This window comes from Emericellopsis atlantica (assembly GCF_019669845.1).
Source record: "Emericellopsis atlantica unplaced genomic scaffold F5Z01scaffold_14, whole genome shotgun sequence".
In the NCBI taxonomy this organism is placed as follows: Eukaryota; Fungi; Ascomycota; class Sordariomycetes; order Hypocreales; family Bionectriaceae; genus Emericellopsis; species Emericellopsis atlantica.
In genome coordinates, this window is record NW_025764716.1 from 143,605 (window position 1) to 158,087 (window position 14,483).

Below are 14,483 nucleotides of genomic sequence, written 5' to 3' on the forward strand. Positions count from 1 at the left end.
ACTCCATTGCTGTGTTAGGAAGTTGGACAGAGGTATGGCGATGATGATTTGGCGCTACAGGAGGCGTCACAGCCGATCTGTGAGCGGGCTTGGCGAGGAGACGCGCGAATCGAATGACCGTCCTAGCGCGGTCGGTAGCTACAGTTGATTTGATGCACGAGGCCGTGGCGTCGAAAGACAAGATTTACCCCGACCTGGGGGAGGTCGGGGTAATGCAGCTGATGCCGTGATTGGTGACTGATGCCACCGAGGTTTGAGCTCTAAAGTCTGGACACCATCTTCTGGCGGTATTACAAAAATACTAGCTCATTATGGATTCGATATACTCACCCAAAAAAAGCTACCGCTAGTGAGCTAAATCTCGTTGCCTATGGTTTAGTGCTATGGATAAGTGCATGCTGAGCTACAAATCTTTTTATAACCTTACACGGACTTGAGGCATCATGGTACCATACATGGTGCTCACAGGCTATAATGCCCGAAGTTAGCACCACTCTTGACAGGGCTATTGAATGTCGTCGGTCAATAATCTAAATAGTAAAGACAGCCACGTTCATAACTTCATATTGGCATCAAGCTCACCACCAAAGCTCACCCCTACCCTGCAGGGAGTTCAACATTTGCTTCAAACTTTGTCTCTCACTCACTCACAAACTCAAACTTGACTTGCACCCAATTGACAAGCAGAATGGCAACTCCGCGCCTTTGTGCGCCACGTCCAACCCCCCTATCGCTCAAGCTGCTCGTGCTCTGCTGACCGGGTGGGCTGACCTACCCTATACGAGTACGCTCCACGATTGACCGTCTCGACCTGCGATTCCTCTTCCACCCACAGCAATCTTTCCACTGCCACAAACGCGCACAACAGACCACGGCCCCCAAAGACAATGACGTCTGCCTTGGAGAGCCTTCCAGTTGAGATTCAATGGAAAATCTTTGGCCTCCTCGACCCAATTGGCCTCATTGCCGCCAGCCAGACCAGCAAAACCTTGCGCGAACAGATCCGCCCCCAGCGCTGCCACTTTCAAGAGCGCCTACTGGCCGTGGAATGTCTGCTCGAGTACCACGCGGGATGCACATTCTCTACGGCCAAAAACACACCCTCGCCGTGGTGGACTAGTCCCGAATGGGATCAAGCTCGCTTTGCGTGCGGCGCGTGTCTCAAGCTTCGACGCCACACCAGCTTCCAGCACAAGTACATTGCCCAGCTCCGATTCAAGAAACCGTACCTGGGGTCACCGCCCACCCTCATGCGCACCAGTTGGACACCAAGCAACCGCGGCAAATCGTGGGGACGCGCCCAATGGCAGCGAGACAAGCAAAATGACGCTCTGGCGCCTCCTTTATGGAAGAAGCGGCTGCGCTGGGCGACGGGTGTATGGCTCGCGGCTTATAACCTTGCCTATCGTGAAGATAGGCGCCAAACCCATTTGGAATCCGTCTTGACTCTTACCGAGCTAGGAAGCCACGCCATGCCAGAGCAGGGAATCGAAGCATGGCCCGAAATCACCACGTCGGATATCGGCGAGGTGATGCAGAAAGAGATCGCCCGTATTGAATATCAATACGCGGGCTACGACAGGGCTCAACGGCTCTGCAACTCTTGCTATCTGACCAAGCATGGATCGAAGGATGCCGGCCCGCCCACGAACTTGTTTTCGGAGTTGAAAAGTCGAAAGCTCCCGTATGCTACAGCAATCGAGCGATGGTTCCCAGGACTTATTGGTCGCGGTGCTTCTGACGGGTCATCTATCTTCCCAGACGGGCCTCGCCATCGTCGAAGAATCAGCAGATTGACCATAGGTACAAGCGCCACATGGGATCTGAAACACAAATTGTGCCAGATGTGTCATATTCCCAAGGAAATCCGGTCGTTTGCACACAGTAGCGTGGATGTGAGGAGCTTGAACTCGCCGGCAGGTGGCGAGATTGTCGACCGCACGCACGTCACCTGCCATCAATGCATTGCAAAAGAAGAGGGCGGCCGTGAACAGTTGAGCGAGCTGCTGAGGGAAAGGGCCCTCAATATCTGCGAGAGAGACATGCTCAAACTGCAGTCGACCCTCTGCGTTGTCTATAAACCACCTCTCGCGTTATCGACGGGTGAGTTTCCCCTGATGGAGGAGGATGCGCCTGTAGGGCCATACCAGATACCAGCCTATGATCAAATCTGGAGTCTTGATGAGCTCGAAGAGATGGTGCGACGCTACAGATACTGTCTTCATTTGCGCGAAAAGGACTTCTTCACAGACTGGCTTCCGCGATTTGCTGGAATAGAGAAACCGGACATGGATTGGATCCTTGAGCTGTGGAAGTGGTTCCGTGACACTGCCAACATGGCGAGAGAGCACCCACACGTCTTGCTCGACTGGGCACTGTCCAGGCATGGCGCGGAGCTTGATGATGTCGCTTGAATTCGCTGTATAGACTGTCTATCTATAGATATATTTAAATCAACGCCTGCGGCGGGTACGCGTTGCCCTCTCGCAGACAACGGTCAACGTGATCCTTGATCTTCTCCGCCACCTCCTTCGCCTGATTATTCAACGCAGGTGACTCATCGGAGAACCTCAACCAGCCGCCTCCAATGGCGGTCGCATATTTGACACGGATCTTAGGGTTCGCTGCCTGGTCCCGGGAGGAAGAGGTCGCTTCCTGCGCACCAGTCTTCGTCGGGTCGAGGATGACCGAGATGAAAGGTGACCCACGCTTGCGCGCCGCAGCCTGAATCTCCCTCTTGATGGAAAACTCATGCGCGTCAGAGGCGCGACTGTTGGCGAAGATGTATGTGAGATGGGGTTGGGAATCTTGCGTGGCGACGTACTCCAATGCCACGCGACGCTTTGGTATGGTCAGTTTGGCTTCGTCATGCAGGGGCTGGGGACCATTGTGGCAGGGTCTCTTATGGTACTTACGCATTCCTTGGACACCTCCAACAGATGGTCGTGGTGCGCTGCTTCTTTTGTTTTGTCGGCCTCCAAGCCTACGGTCATATTCATATCGAGGACCCCTGACTGAGGGATCAAGCGGCTACACCTGGTCAGACCTGGTGGCCACGTGTTTCGGTGAGAGAGGATTCATAACTTACTGGAGCTCCTCGGCCACCTTCTTTTTGTGTTCGACGGGCTCACCGTTGATAGAAATAAACGGGTGGTCGGCTGGGTTGTTCTTTGGTTTGGCCATCGCTGCGGATTTCGTTTGCTTGTCCGTAGGATTACTTTTTTTTCGTTGGCACGAGAATCAGGGTCCCAGGTTTTACGGTAACCATCTGCTACTTAAAATAAATATGCTGGGTGCCATGTCAGTTTCTTTGGCGCCTCAAAGCTAAAGGGGCCCTCCCACAACATTAAGTTCGAGAAAAGGGGCCTTGCCATCACATTAAGTTCAAGATTAAGTTCCATCGGGCGACGCACCAAAGACCTTAGCTCATAGGCACTCTCTTGGCATGAAATCAATCATTCAAAATCATATCTCATGTTCATCACATGCGTCGCACATCCTTTCGGTCCCTTCTCCCCGTCCTTACTCACGCGGTAGGCTCGGCAGTAGGCAAGCAAGAGCAGGCAGATGACACGCGCGAGACGACGTTGGCACCGCAGGCCTTGGAGGCGTACTCGGGAACAGCAGCCACGTCAGCAGACCAGCCATCAGTCCAGTCCGCGCAGAACTCCTGCGACTCGGCCAGACGGCCGTTGACCGAGGTGGAGCGCATGGCACGCAGGCAATTGTCGGCGTTGCACTTGTGCGTCTTTGGACACGACTCGCGCTTTGTCATCTTGGCCAGGTAGGCGCCGCGCTCGATGGTGTTGATGAAGACAAAGCCGGAGTCGAACATGGCGTAGTGGGACCAGGAGCCGAACATGTCGGCAATGCCACCGCCAGGAGCGCTGTCGTCTATAAAATATTAGTCATTGCCACAGTCTAGTCGAATCAGACGGCTCTTACCCTCGGGATAGATGTCCAGGTAGGCAATCTCGCAGACAGAGTCCCCAGTGGGGTCCTCGGGGATCGACGAGATGTCGTACACCCGGTATCCAGCCATGTACGAAGACTGGTGGGACAGACCGTCCTTGATGTATTGGTTGTGGTCGACACTTCTAACACTTGCCTTATACAGGCCTGTGAGCTTAGGCAGAGTAAGGTCCTTGATGTTCCAGATGTAGGTGACAGCGTAGCCATCGGCAGCCATGCCGGTCTTGTAAATCTCATCGAGTTCGTCGTCCATCAGGAGGTACTCCTGGTTGTTGGGATCAAGCACCCACCCCTGGTGAGTATAGGCGGCCCCCTCGTAGGAGGTGACGGAGATGATCTTGTTCTTTGTCTTGTCGGACACGTCGTAGCTGTCATGGTCAGCGTTGGCACCCATACGCCCCACACCAAGAACTTACATAGTCAGAGTGTCCTCGTTGAATCCGTAGCAAATATCCTTGCCGTCGTATCTCTTATCAGGGCCACGGTAAACAAGACACTGCGCGTCGTGGACATAGCCATCGTCGCCGTTGCAGCCCATGTAGGTAGGGTTGGTTGGGTCACTGAGATCGAAGAAGATGAGGCCAGCCTTGCAGCCAGTCCTACGGGGACGCGAGCCGACAGCGACACCGTAGCCGAGCTCCTCATTGATGACCACGTTGTGCGAGGCACCCTCGGGCAGCTCCTTGAAGTGCGAGGCAACATCCTTCTCCACGTCAAACACCTTGACCTCGCTACCATCCAGGTCAAGCAAGGTGGTCATGTCAAAAATCTGGATACCGTGGTCGCCCAGCTCTGAACCGATGAGCATGTAGTTCTTGTAGCTGCGAATCTCCTTCCAGAAGGCATCGTCGTTGGTGGGAGCAGGGCAAGGCAGAAACCCCAGCTGGAGCAGGCGACCCTCGGGCAGAATCTCGAGGAACGCGGTTCCGTCGTACATGCCGTTGGCGACAAACTCCCGCTTACTCTCAGGATCAGTCCAGCCCCATGAGGAGCTACCAGTAAGGAGAAGGCCGTTACCGCCCTCATCCCAGCCGTTGGGCGAGCCTAGAGTGGCGTGGTTGATGAAGTCGTAGAGGTCCATGTTCTTGCAGCGGAAGGTCTGCATGGGGTCTCCCTTGACAGCCTCAATCTTGCCATCGATGCACTTTGTGTAGTTGAGGCGAGGCCATTGCGTCGAGTCGAGCAGACCGGCGTCATACTCGGCCCTCCAAGCAGCCTTCTTGCGTGCCATGCTCTCCATGTGGACGACGCCGCTGTCGTAGAGCCCTGTTCATGTTAGATTGTCCATGCCTTCCAAGCTTTCTGCACTACGGTCACATACTCGAGGCTTTGATGTCGTCCTTGGGGAGTTCCCTGGCCACGGCCATGGCAGTCATGGCCGCACCGGCTGAGAGAGTTGAGAAACGCATGATGCTCGTGGTCATCAACGATGCCTTTCAAAGCAGAATACAGACGAAACACGAGGACACGAGCACGACAGCACCCTCGGCTTAAATACTTGCTCGGGCATTGGCATCCTGGACAGGCGTGCCATCGCCAAGCTGCTTATAAGCAAGTCCAGTTACTGCCAGCCACCCATTGTTACCGATAAGAGGCACAATAATGCCAATGGGCACGAGCGTTTCCCATTGTTGTCGGCGTCTGATAATGGGAAATTGGGAACTTTGGAGAAGCAGCAGCCTCTTTCAGGATCTTGGCTGGTCACTGCATGGAAAACGCTTATCAACTGCCTCTTCAGGCAGGTCGACGTCGGATCTAGACGGTGAAGGCTCCAATCACGCACTTTGCCGGACACAATGGACCCCGCTGCCCCAGGCGAGGCTCACGAGGAGACAGGATCTTGGGCCTCTTTGTCTGGACGCTCGTTCCTGCGCGCCAACGACTGGCACAAGCTGTCTGTAACTGGGCAAAGGGCGGGCTGCTGTGTCGCACTGCATGTGGCTTGAGCCTTGAAGAAAGGTGGTGCTCTGGCCCAGGCCTTGGATATTAAGGTTTATTGCTTGGCTCGGGTAGCGTGCCAACAAGATGCCGCTTGTTTATGCTTGAGCTATGCTTACACCGCGTGCGGAGTCTGGACCCCTGACAATTTCACTTGGCTTGGCGGGAGATGTTCGACAGGTGCGGCTCCTTGGACGCCTCTGGCTTCATTGGGCTCACCAATACGTATTCAAGAATTAATGAACTGCAGGACCAAATAAATAGTCTTTTGTGGGATTTGGACCTGAGCCAATTTGACTCTGAGCCTTCTTACTAAGTGCGCTTGGTTAACCTTTTCGGCGTGGCCCATTCCTCTCACAACATTTGCCGTGGGAATCGGCCGGCGCTTGAACTATCTCAAACAAAAATTGATAAATTGTTTCTCAAGGTCTATCTGACCGTTCACTCGTGAAAGCTCGCGGTGCTTTCGCTGGCTGACAGCACAATGTATCTTCAGAACCCGATTTTGACACCTCACTCCTGGCTCCTCATCAACTCCATATTGAGATGGCTGTGAGATTATCTGTGGCCAAAAGATTTCTGTCTCGAAGCCTATTTATAGCGCGGTCAGTGGAAAACACCAATGAGTTTTAAATGGACTCGTTTAGATTCCAATGGGCTGCGTTAAAGTCGACCTTGGTGGACATGATAGCGCGACCATGAGATGGGCACTAACATGCCTAACGATTTATAAATACCGAGGAACCCAGCTTCTGCCAAATATACTGAGCATCCGCCATCGTCATCATCAACTACTTCACTCACATCGACACATCACACCACATCCCCGTCATGTTTGTCTCTTGCTGGATCGTTGTGCTCACGCTGGCCATGGAATTCATGGTAGCTTCGTCACCGGTTCCCGGTGCCTCCCCGAACAAGATCTCGGAGCCACGGCCCACAGACACTACTGGAGTGTCGCGCGACTCGCTACTTGATCTTCTTCACATTGCTGACGTCGAGGACTTGCCAGATGACGACAAGATGGCTGGAAACATCGGTAGCGTTCTCGCGATATTTGCGAAAGCGTTCGAGGAGCATGAGACGGCTCCTGGGCTGGAGCAGGCCAGCCTGGAGGAAGTCAGCCGAGAGAAGTCCAGGCCTCTGGGGAGGATGGAGCTCGACTACGCGGGAGCTGGCGTCCCTGCTCGCCCGTCTAATATGACGGACGATGATATGAGAGCGACCACGGACGAGTTGCTCTACGACATGTCTGTGAAAGACTTCCTCAAACGCCGCGCAGCAAAGGACCCCAACTGGCTGCTATGGACGTCAGATGGGTGCACAGGGTCCTTGGACAAGCCGTTTGGGTGGCCCTTCAGAGTATGTCTTTGAAGTTCCCTTCTGGCCTATGATGACTTGCATACTGACTTGAACCGCCAGCAAGCATGCTTTCGACGCGACTTTGGCATCAGGAACTACCGGCTTCAGAAGCGATCTGGGAGGGCAGTAAAGGACGATCTCGACAGGCTGTTCCTATATGAGTATGTTCAATGACCCAGCACAGTTCTCTGTGGGTGGCATCTGCTGACAAGTGTGGACAGTACGAGGGACGTCTGTGCCAGGACGGCCAAAAGCCTCACCCGGCCCTCGTGTAATATCTTGGCAGGGATTTACTATGCAGGCGCACGCCACTTTGGACGTAGGTTCCAGTAAAAGTCGGGTGCCACTGGCCAGTTGTATGTGTGGTGAGGCTGGTGAGGGTCGTGGAGCAGTGTCAAGCGTTGTTGAATATGAAGCCAGCTCTTGCAATCTTGCATAACACCTTTATGATAACCAGATTCATTGCGTCCCCAAGCAGAGGGCCCCTATACCTTGTGCAAGTTCTGTCCTCGAACAGCTTCTATCCCTGGCACAAGGTCTTTCAAGAAAGACCACCGTGTCCTTTGCTTCCATCCCTTGTGCATGAAATCGTTCGCTTTTTGAGGGTACAAGTCGGCTACCTCCAGGATTGCCGGGTCATGTGCTACAGCAAGCCAGACGTTGTCGAGCGCGTCAAGCTCTTGTACCTTGTCAATGGTCTCCTTGGCAATGGCGGCGTCGGCGTGCGCTCCCTTGGACGTTGGCTCGAAGAAGGGCGAGCCGCGGTCCTTTTCGCGACAGAGAGCATTCACAGCATCAGCCGGACACATCCCACTGTCCTGCAAAGGATTTGGGGATATATCGTCCTCAAGGGGCGTCCACTTGTTCGGACGCAACTGGCCCATGTGGTGAACGCAGTCGGCGCCCAGCAGGATGAAGGAGTCGGGCTGGCTCGTCACGCGCGCCAGCGCACACATGTGACCCTGGCAATGGCCAGGTACGTCAAGGAGGTAGAAACTCTGGTCTCCAAAGTAGTCCATGGCCGGCATCCGGCCAATGGTTAGATCGAATTCGTCCGACGTGATCTCGCGCACGTTACGACCGGCAAAATCCGATTCCAGCACGCCGCTCTTGTCGTCCGTCGGGTAGCCGGGCGTGAAGCCAGCTTTGGAGCCAGGCCCAATGACCAACTCGGTTCTGCCTTCAAATGTGGATGGATCGCCAGTGTGGTCAAAGTGGCCGTGGCTCCAAATGATAGCCTCAGTGGCACTTGTGTCCTGTCCGTGCTCCTCCAGGATATCACGGACACCCTTCTCTGTCTCTATGACGAAGCCAAAGTTCTTGAGACGGGCGAGCATGGGTGCTGGGAGGTTCTGCCAGTCCTTCCGCACGCCGAGGTCAAACAGCACGGCGCGATGGGACTTTGTGTTGCGGACCATGAAGGAGAAGGCTGGAACGACCATGGTCTCCAGTCCGAAGTCAATGGGTTCCATGAACGCCGCTGATGGACAGATGATATTGGACGTGGTGTCGATGATGGACACGTCGACCGTTGCATCCGACATGGACGCAGGCAGCTTGGGCAGTACATATTCTTTGGTTGAAGTTGTCGATGCCATGGCGGACGGTTGGGATTGCGAATCTCATGCGTGTGACTGATATAGGAGGAGTCCTCGATCACAGGTAAGTGAGCAAGATTGGGATTCTTTATAGACTCTTATACATTTGATGTGTACATATATCTGACCTGCGGAAGTCGGGAGTCGGACATTGTGACTTGTGACTGTCAGATTTGACGTCATGTCATCACGAGCTGCACCAGCGGCGGGAGTCGCGGGAGTTACGGGAGTCGCGCGGAACGCCATCAGACTCGTTGTATCAACGCTGCTATGTGCAGAGTCCTTGTGAGTTTTCTTGTTCCTAGGAAGCAATTATGTTATTTGGAGGTCTGTATAGCCTGGCTTCAAGCCCCTTATTCGCCTTCATATTGCATGTGGTGTCGCTGAGCAGCTCCCGGTGTACAGCGCATTAAGTGGTTGGGGGACGTTGCGAGTGCGAGGCTGCGAGCCATCAATCACTCTGGGGATTATGCATCTCGGATTATCGGCACATATGATCGCAAAAAACGAGGAATGATAAAAGAACTCACTATATTTCGTTCTAAATTTGGAGCCTGATCACATCAGTCCTAAGCGCCTGGTGTGGCCCTGCCTGTGTTTGGACAACCCCTATGCCATGTTCGTCGACACCACGCAGCGCAATAACTTGAATGAAATCGGGTTCAAGATAAGGTACTCGGATTTCTGGACTCTGGGCCGTTCATTTTTTTTGTCTCTCCGCGTCGTCGTCTTCAAGCCGATCATCTGGCTCACAACCGGGAACTTGACACCTGCGGCCCCCAATCCCCAGAATTCGAAACTATCACCATTTCCCACAATCGAGCCCACCAATGTTGAACTACGTGGCAAGGTCTGTCCACAGTCAGAAGCCGAAGCCGTCGATTCTGCTATGAAGATGGCGAGATAATACTATATGGAGCTCAGCCCCAAGCAGCCCAGGCGCATCAACGTCATTGCACCTGAAGTTTCTTATCACGGCTCGACTCTGGGGTCCTTGTGATTGAGTGGCCACGTCGGAAGACGGAAGCTTCTTCCAAGACATGCTGCTCAAAAATATCCACCGTGAATCGGCTGCGAACGAGTACAGGGGCACTGCCGCAGACCAAACAATGCAGCAGTACGTGCAGCAACTGGCCGCCGAGCTGGCTCAAAAATTTCAGGATATCGGTCCTGATACGTTTGCGCATTTGCTGCTGAGCCTGTTGTTGGGGCGGTCAGCATTGATCTTCTGCGCGTTCATGCGCTCTGCTGATTGTGTTGTGCTCCAGGCCATTGGCACAGTCCCTGTCCCTGTTGGCGATTTCAAAGCCATGAAAGAGATGTGCGACAAATATGGAACACTCCTCATCATGGACGGTTTCTACAAGACATATTTGGACTGAATAAAAATGATTGGTCATGAGCAGAGGTTATATCTGGAATGGGTCGTGTGGGATGGCTTCACGCGTGGGAGCAAAAAGAAGTCGTCCCAGACATTGAGACAAAGGTCTGGGAGGAGGATTCGCACCAGTCGCTTCTGTGCTCATCAACCACCGCGTGGCAAGTGCGTTGATAGATGGCAGCGGTTAAGTGGTGAAGTCTTGCGTCTCCTTTTTCTCGAGTCTAATATCCGCACCAGGACTTTCTCAGACGGACACACGTACCAAGGCCACCGTGTGGAATGTGCCACCGCATTGGAGGTCCAACGTATTATAAAGGAAGACAATCTGGTGGACAATATTCGCGAAAACGGCGAGTATCTCGGCAAGCTTCTGCACAGACACCTAGACAGTCACCCATATGTGGGTAACATCAGAGGCAGAGGCTTCTTCTGGTTAGTACTTCTGATAACGCTGTTGTATCTGGTTGATTATGATTTAGAGCTAATGGATTTGAAGCTTGGATTTGTTGCGGATAAGAAGACGAAAGAGCTATTCTCGCCATCAGCAGCCATCGCGAGCAAGGCTCACTCGACCGCGCTCAACAACACAGGCATTAGCTTGTGCCCGGAAACGGACACCAAGGACGGTGTGAATGGGGACCATGTCCTGCTCGCCCCTGCTTACACGATCACGAGCAAAGACGTTGGGAGGATAGCTGGCAAGGTGAAGGAGGTGGTGGTGACTCGGGCATACGAGAAGATTTGATAAGACGGGAAGATGCGGTATGTCTGCATGTGGTGAGTCAGTGCCAAGAGGCTGCTTTACGGGAAAGGCTTCAGCATGGTGTTGTAACTTGTATCCGTAGAATCGACACATATCGCAAGTAAGAGACCAAGCGAGGCGCATTTCTGGAACTCAAGAGAGTTTTCTCGCCCAGTGTGCGTGAAGGCGTACTATCAGTATCTGTGATCCTTCATCCTGCTTGTGTTCAAGAATCAAATGATGAATCTCTCAAAGTTTGGGTGCCTGCAATTGTGCTCATGGATAAAAATAGTGCACATTCAGCCTTATGCTTCATTGCGGCTTAGCGTTCTTGGCAGCACAGGGGCCTGTGGGGCTCCGGGTCCACGTCCAATCACATCGCCAGCGGATCATCAAAGGTCCGCGCTTGCAGGGCTCAATCGCAGCCCCCTGCACGGAGCTTTCCAGTCTGGGTCTAGACCCGTGTGACGCTGTAGGCTAGTGAGTCACCCGGCTACGCGACTGGCTGGGCCGAGATAGGCTGACTTATTCCAAACGCAGCTCTTCCCCACGCCAGACAGCAGTACTTCTGCTTTAATGTGTCGACCAGCCCAGCTGAGCGGTGCCAAGGCCCAAACCACCCCTAACCGAGCATTCTGGGATCGTGCAATTTCACGAGATCCTGCAGCAATCTTTGCGTGAGTTTTCTCTCGCTTGAGCCATGGCTGCGATAATAAGAGCCCGGAGCGCGCTCCCGCGCGACTCACCCACTTCCCCATTTCTACGCTGATCACATCCGCCCCGCGCAGCATCACCCACCAGTGACCAGACCAGACAGCGTCGCGACTCGCCATTGAAGATGAGGCTCACTCATCAACTCGCGGCTGCGGCTGCCTTTGTGCTGCCGGCCGCTGCGACGCAATGGACCGTCACGTCGTACTATGTGGCCACCGAGACGACGTCTGTCTGGACCATGTACGATGAGACGTACACGGACGTGATGACCTTTGGGCTCCAAAAGTCATACACGCCCGACGAGGATGCTGCGACGTCGACGTCGAGCTATATCTATACGTATGATGATCTCAAGGTTGTCGAGATCTACGTCGACCCTGCCAAGATCGAGGAGGACCAGATTGTGACCTCGACATCCTACGATGATTACTCCTACGACGACCCAGTCACCTACTACGTCCAGAACATTGTCTACACAGCTCCCACGTCGTGTCCCACGGCCTTCACCGTCACCACGCAGTCCACCTTGGCCATTCCCACCGAGGTGCTCGACGGCGTCAGCTTTGAGTCCTTCTCCACATCGTACTACACCGACTACTATGGAGACAGGCAGACGTACATTGACGCTGTCGTGCCCGACAGTCTGATCCCCACGTCGTCCGGCGACTTGGCCACCGACTACATCTACTCGTACTTTATCGCCGACTGTCGCAACCCTACCGCCACGGGTGATGCGTACTACGGCCCTACCTACTGGGGCAGCGACGACGAAGACAGCGGATCCTCCTCGGACAGCGGCAGTAGCAGTGGCGATTACTACGACTCCATCTGGGGTTACCACCCCCTGCGGACCTACGTGATCGTCGTCGCCTCGGTCCTCCCCGCCATCTTCCTGCTCGGCTTCTTGGAGAACTACTTTTGGTTCCGGAGGATGATGACTGGCAAGTACGTAACTATCTATGACTCCTCTGATATCACCGTAACTAACTCTCCCCAGATTCTCCCTCCGCTTTGGTACCTGCTGCTGGATCTTCCTCCTCCTGCCGGTCATGTGCTTCACGCGCCAATGCCCAGCCCGTGACCCCGAGACGCAAAAGACCCTCAAGGCCCAGTGGAAGCAGACTGGCTTCGGCAAGGCCCTAGGCCTATGGTTCAAGCATGGCTTCCGCCATCGCTACCCGGTCGACCTGCTCGGCGTGAACCCGCTGTACAACAACCCAGCGCAGCCTCAGCAGCCCCCCATGGGCCAGCCCTTCCCTGGTGGTCCCCCGCCGCCCGGTGGCTACATCTACTACGCCCCTGGTCCGCTGCCGGATGGCTCCATGCCTCCTCAGGGCGATGTCAAGGGAATGCCACCCCACGGTATGCCGCCGCATGGCATGCCCGCGCCTCCACCAGGCATGGTCATGTACTATCCTCAGTATCCCCAACAGGCGCACATGCAGCCCCAGCCTACTCCTGCGCCCGGTGCGTCGCCCAGTTCGCCGAGCGTAGTGTCCGACGCAACGCAGCAAGCCCAGTACGCGCCCAGCCAAGCGACGGCACCGAGCCAGGACGCTTCAGCGCCACAGACAGTTCCTCAGCCGCAGCAGCAGGAGCAACATCCTCCCCTTGGGCAACCGGGGCCCTCTGCGCCTCCGGCTACTCACCAGCAATGATGATTTTTGGCCACGAGCATGAGACATAGGGGCAATGCATACTCTTCTCAGCATGGGCGCGCTGGAGTTTCTGAGCGTTTTGGATTCAGCATATACCAGATCACACTAGATCATCTCATACCGTACCATACTAGCATAGCATAGCACGCTGGATTATCATCCACTCTTAATATGTATTCACCACCTCTATCTATCTTTCATTCTACGACTGACCATTGCGAAACGGGAAGCTTTCCACTTGCCGCCACCAACCGCGATCATATCTCCACAGGATCAACCCCTCGACCTCGCCACGACTTTCCGTAAAGTCACGCCTCACCTCGTCCATACACCGTCCCACCCGTTCCTTGTCATTCTCCTTGTTCAAGATCGTATATTGGCCCTTCCATTTCGCCCGTCTGTCCTGCTCACTCAGAAAAGGCGCCCATCTATCCCTGAGTTCCGCGCGTATTTGGCTCGCCTTTGCTTGCGCTGGCTTGGAGATGTTGACGCCCACCCCTTTTCCCATGGGATACGCACCCTTTCCTGAGGCGACCACGTCAAAGGGCGAAGTGTGCCCTGCCACGCCCGCGACGTCGTCTTTGACTTGTTGTAATTTTGTACCGGGCAGAGCGTGGAATAGGGTGACGTGCGCGTTGACCTTGAGCAGCTTCTTGGGGAACCACTGCCTTCGCAGCGCCGTCATCGCCTGGTGGTGGGCCTTGTCCGTCCACAGTGTTAACACATAGTGATCATCATCCTCTTGTGCCTGCACATTGGGTTTGTGCTCATCGCGACGCTCGTGTATTTGTTGCGGATGGTCTATGTGGAATGAGGCCGTCTGGGCGTGCGACGCCGGTGATGGGCTGTGGGAGACGGCTACCCTGGAGGTTGGTGAGATGGTGGTCACAGTCATGCTTCGTGGAGCGCGATGCAAGGCTTGAGCGAGCCGGAGATGTTGCATCTTTTTGCTAAGGTAAGCTGTTGGAAAATTTAATACAACAGCAAAAGATCCAAAGCCCGATGAATTAGTTCCTAACATGAAGTCTTGACGTCACTGTCTCCAAGCAGCTCACCTGGAACGTCTCCACGGCAGTCTTCACTCAAATGCGACAACAATGTTCTGGCTGAACGCCAAA

General features: G+C 54.4%; 8 protein-coding genes across 8 annotated transcripts; 4 read left to right on the plus strand and 4 right to left on the minus strand.

Moving 5' to 3' along the window:
- Positions 1–887: 887 nt before the first annotated feature.
- Positions 888–2,414, plus strand: F5Z01DRAFT_750475 (uncharacterized protein; the record flags this gene model as incomplete). Its single annotated transcript, XM_046267022.1, has 1 exon — positions 888–2,414. One exon carries the CDS (start codon positions 888–890, stop codon positions 2,412–2,414), a length of 1,527 nt encoding a protein of 508 aa, XP_046117940.1.
- A 34-nt stretch (positions 2,415–2,448) lies between these two features.
- On the minus strand, positions 2,449–3,297 carry F5Z01DRAFT_736844 (uncharacterized protein; the record flags this gene model as incomplete). Its single annotated transcript, XM_046266794.1, has 3 exons — positions 3,089–3,297; positions 2,916–3,030; positions 2,449–2,841 (listed from the first exon to the last, which is right to left on the minus strand). Exons 1-3 carry the CDS (start codon positions 3,181–3,183, stop codon positions 2,449–2,451), a joined length of 603 nt encoding a protein of 200 aa, XP_046117941.1. The 5' UTR covers positions 3,184–3,297.
- A 229-nt stretch (positions 3,298–3,526) lies between these two features.
- On the minus strand, positions 3,527–5,381 carry F5Z01DRAFT_743393 (uncharacterized protein; the record flags this gene model as incomplete). Its single annotated transcript, XM_046266896.1, has 4 exons — positions 3,527–3,894; positions 3,946–4,340; positions 4,389–5,238; positions 5,294–5,381. The coding sequence occupies 4 exons, from the start codon at positions 5,379–5,381 to the stop codon at positions 3,527–3,529; spliced, it is 1,701 nt and encodes a 566-aa protein (XP_046117942.1).
- A 946-nt stretch (positions 5,382–6,327) lies between these two features.
- Positions 6,328–7,681, plus strand: F5Z01DRAFT_111725 (prokaryotic phospholipase A2-domain-containing protein). The gene is made up of 3 exons (XM_046257421.1): positions 6,328–7,272; positions 7,333–7,433; positions 7,494–7,681. The coding sequence occupies exons 1-3, from the start codon at positions 6,742–6,744 to the stop codon at positions 7,603–7,605; spliced, it is 744 nt and encodes a 247-aa protein (XP_046117943.1). The 5' UTR covers positions 6,328–6,741; the 3' UTR covers positions 7,606–7,681.
- Positions 7,521–9,024, minus strand: F5Z01DRAFT_111728 (uncharacterized protein). The gene has a single exon (XM_046257422.1). The coding sequence runs from the start codon at positions 8,868–8,870 to the stop codon at positions 7,758–7,760; it is 1,113 nt and encodes a 370-aa protein (XP_046117944.1). The 5' UTR covers positions 8,871–9,024; the 3' UTR covers positions 7,521–7,757.
- A 775-nt stretch (positions 9,025–9,799) lies between these two features.
- F5Z01DRAFT_687486 (pyridoxal phosphate-dependent transferase) lies at positions 9,800–11,196 on the plus strand. The gene is given in 3 exon segments (XM_046266015.1): positions 9,800–10,226; positions 10,277–10,413; positions 10,433–11,196. 3 exon segments carry the CDS (start codon positions 9,911–9,913, stop codon positions 10,994–10,996), a joined length of 1,017 nt encoding a protein of 338 aa, XP_046117945.1. The 5' UTR covers positions 9,800–9,910; the 3' UTR covers positions 10,997–11,196.
- A 375-nt stretch (positions 11,197–11,571) lies between these two features.
- On the plus strand, positions 11,572–13,559 carry F5Z01DRAFT_750481 (uncharacterized protein). Its single transcript, XM_046267023.1, has 2 exons — positions 11,572–12,652; positions 12,705–13,559. The coding sequence occupies exons 1-2, from the start codon at positions 11,832–11,834 to the stop codon at positions 13,363–13,365; spliced, it is 1,482 nt and encodes a 493-aa protein (XP_046117946.1). The 5' UTR covers positions 11,572–11,831; the 3' UTR covers positions 13,366–13,559.
- Positions 13,560–14,463, minus strand: F5Z01DRAFT_655739 (uncharacterized protein). Its single transcript, XM_046263530.1, has one exon. It carries the CDS (start codon positions 14,384–14,386, stop codon positions 13,568–13,570), a length of 819 nt encoding a protein of 272 aa, XP_046117947.1. The 5' UTR covers positions 14,387–14,463; the 3' UTR covers positions 13,560–13,567.
- Between the last annotated feature and the right edge of the window lie 20 nt (positions 14,464–14,483).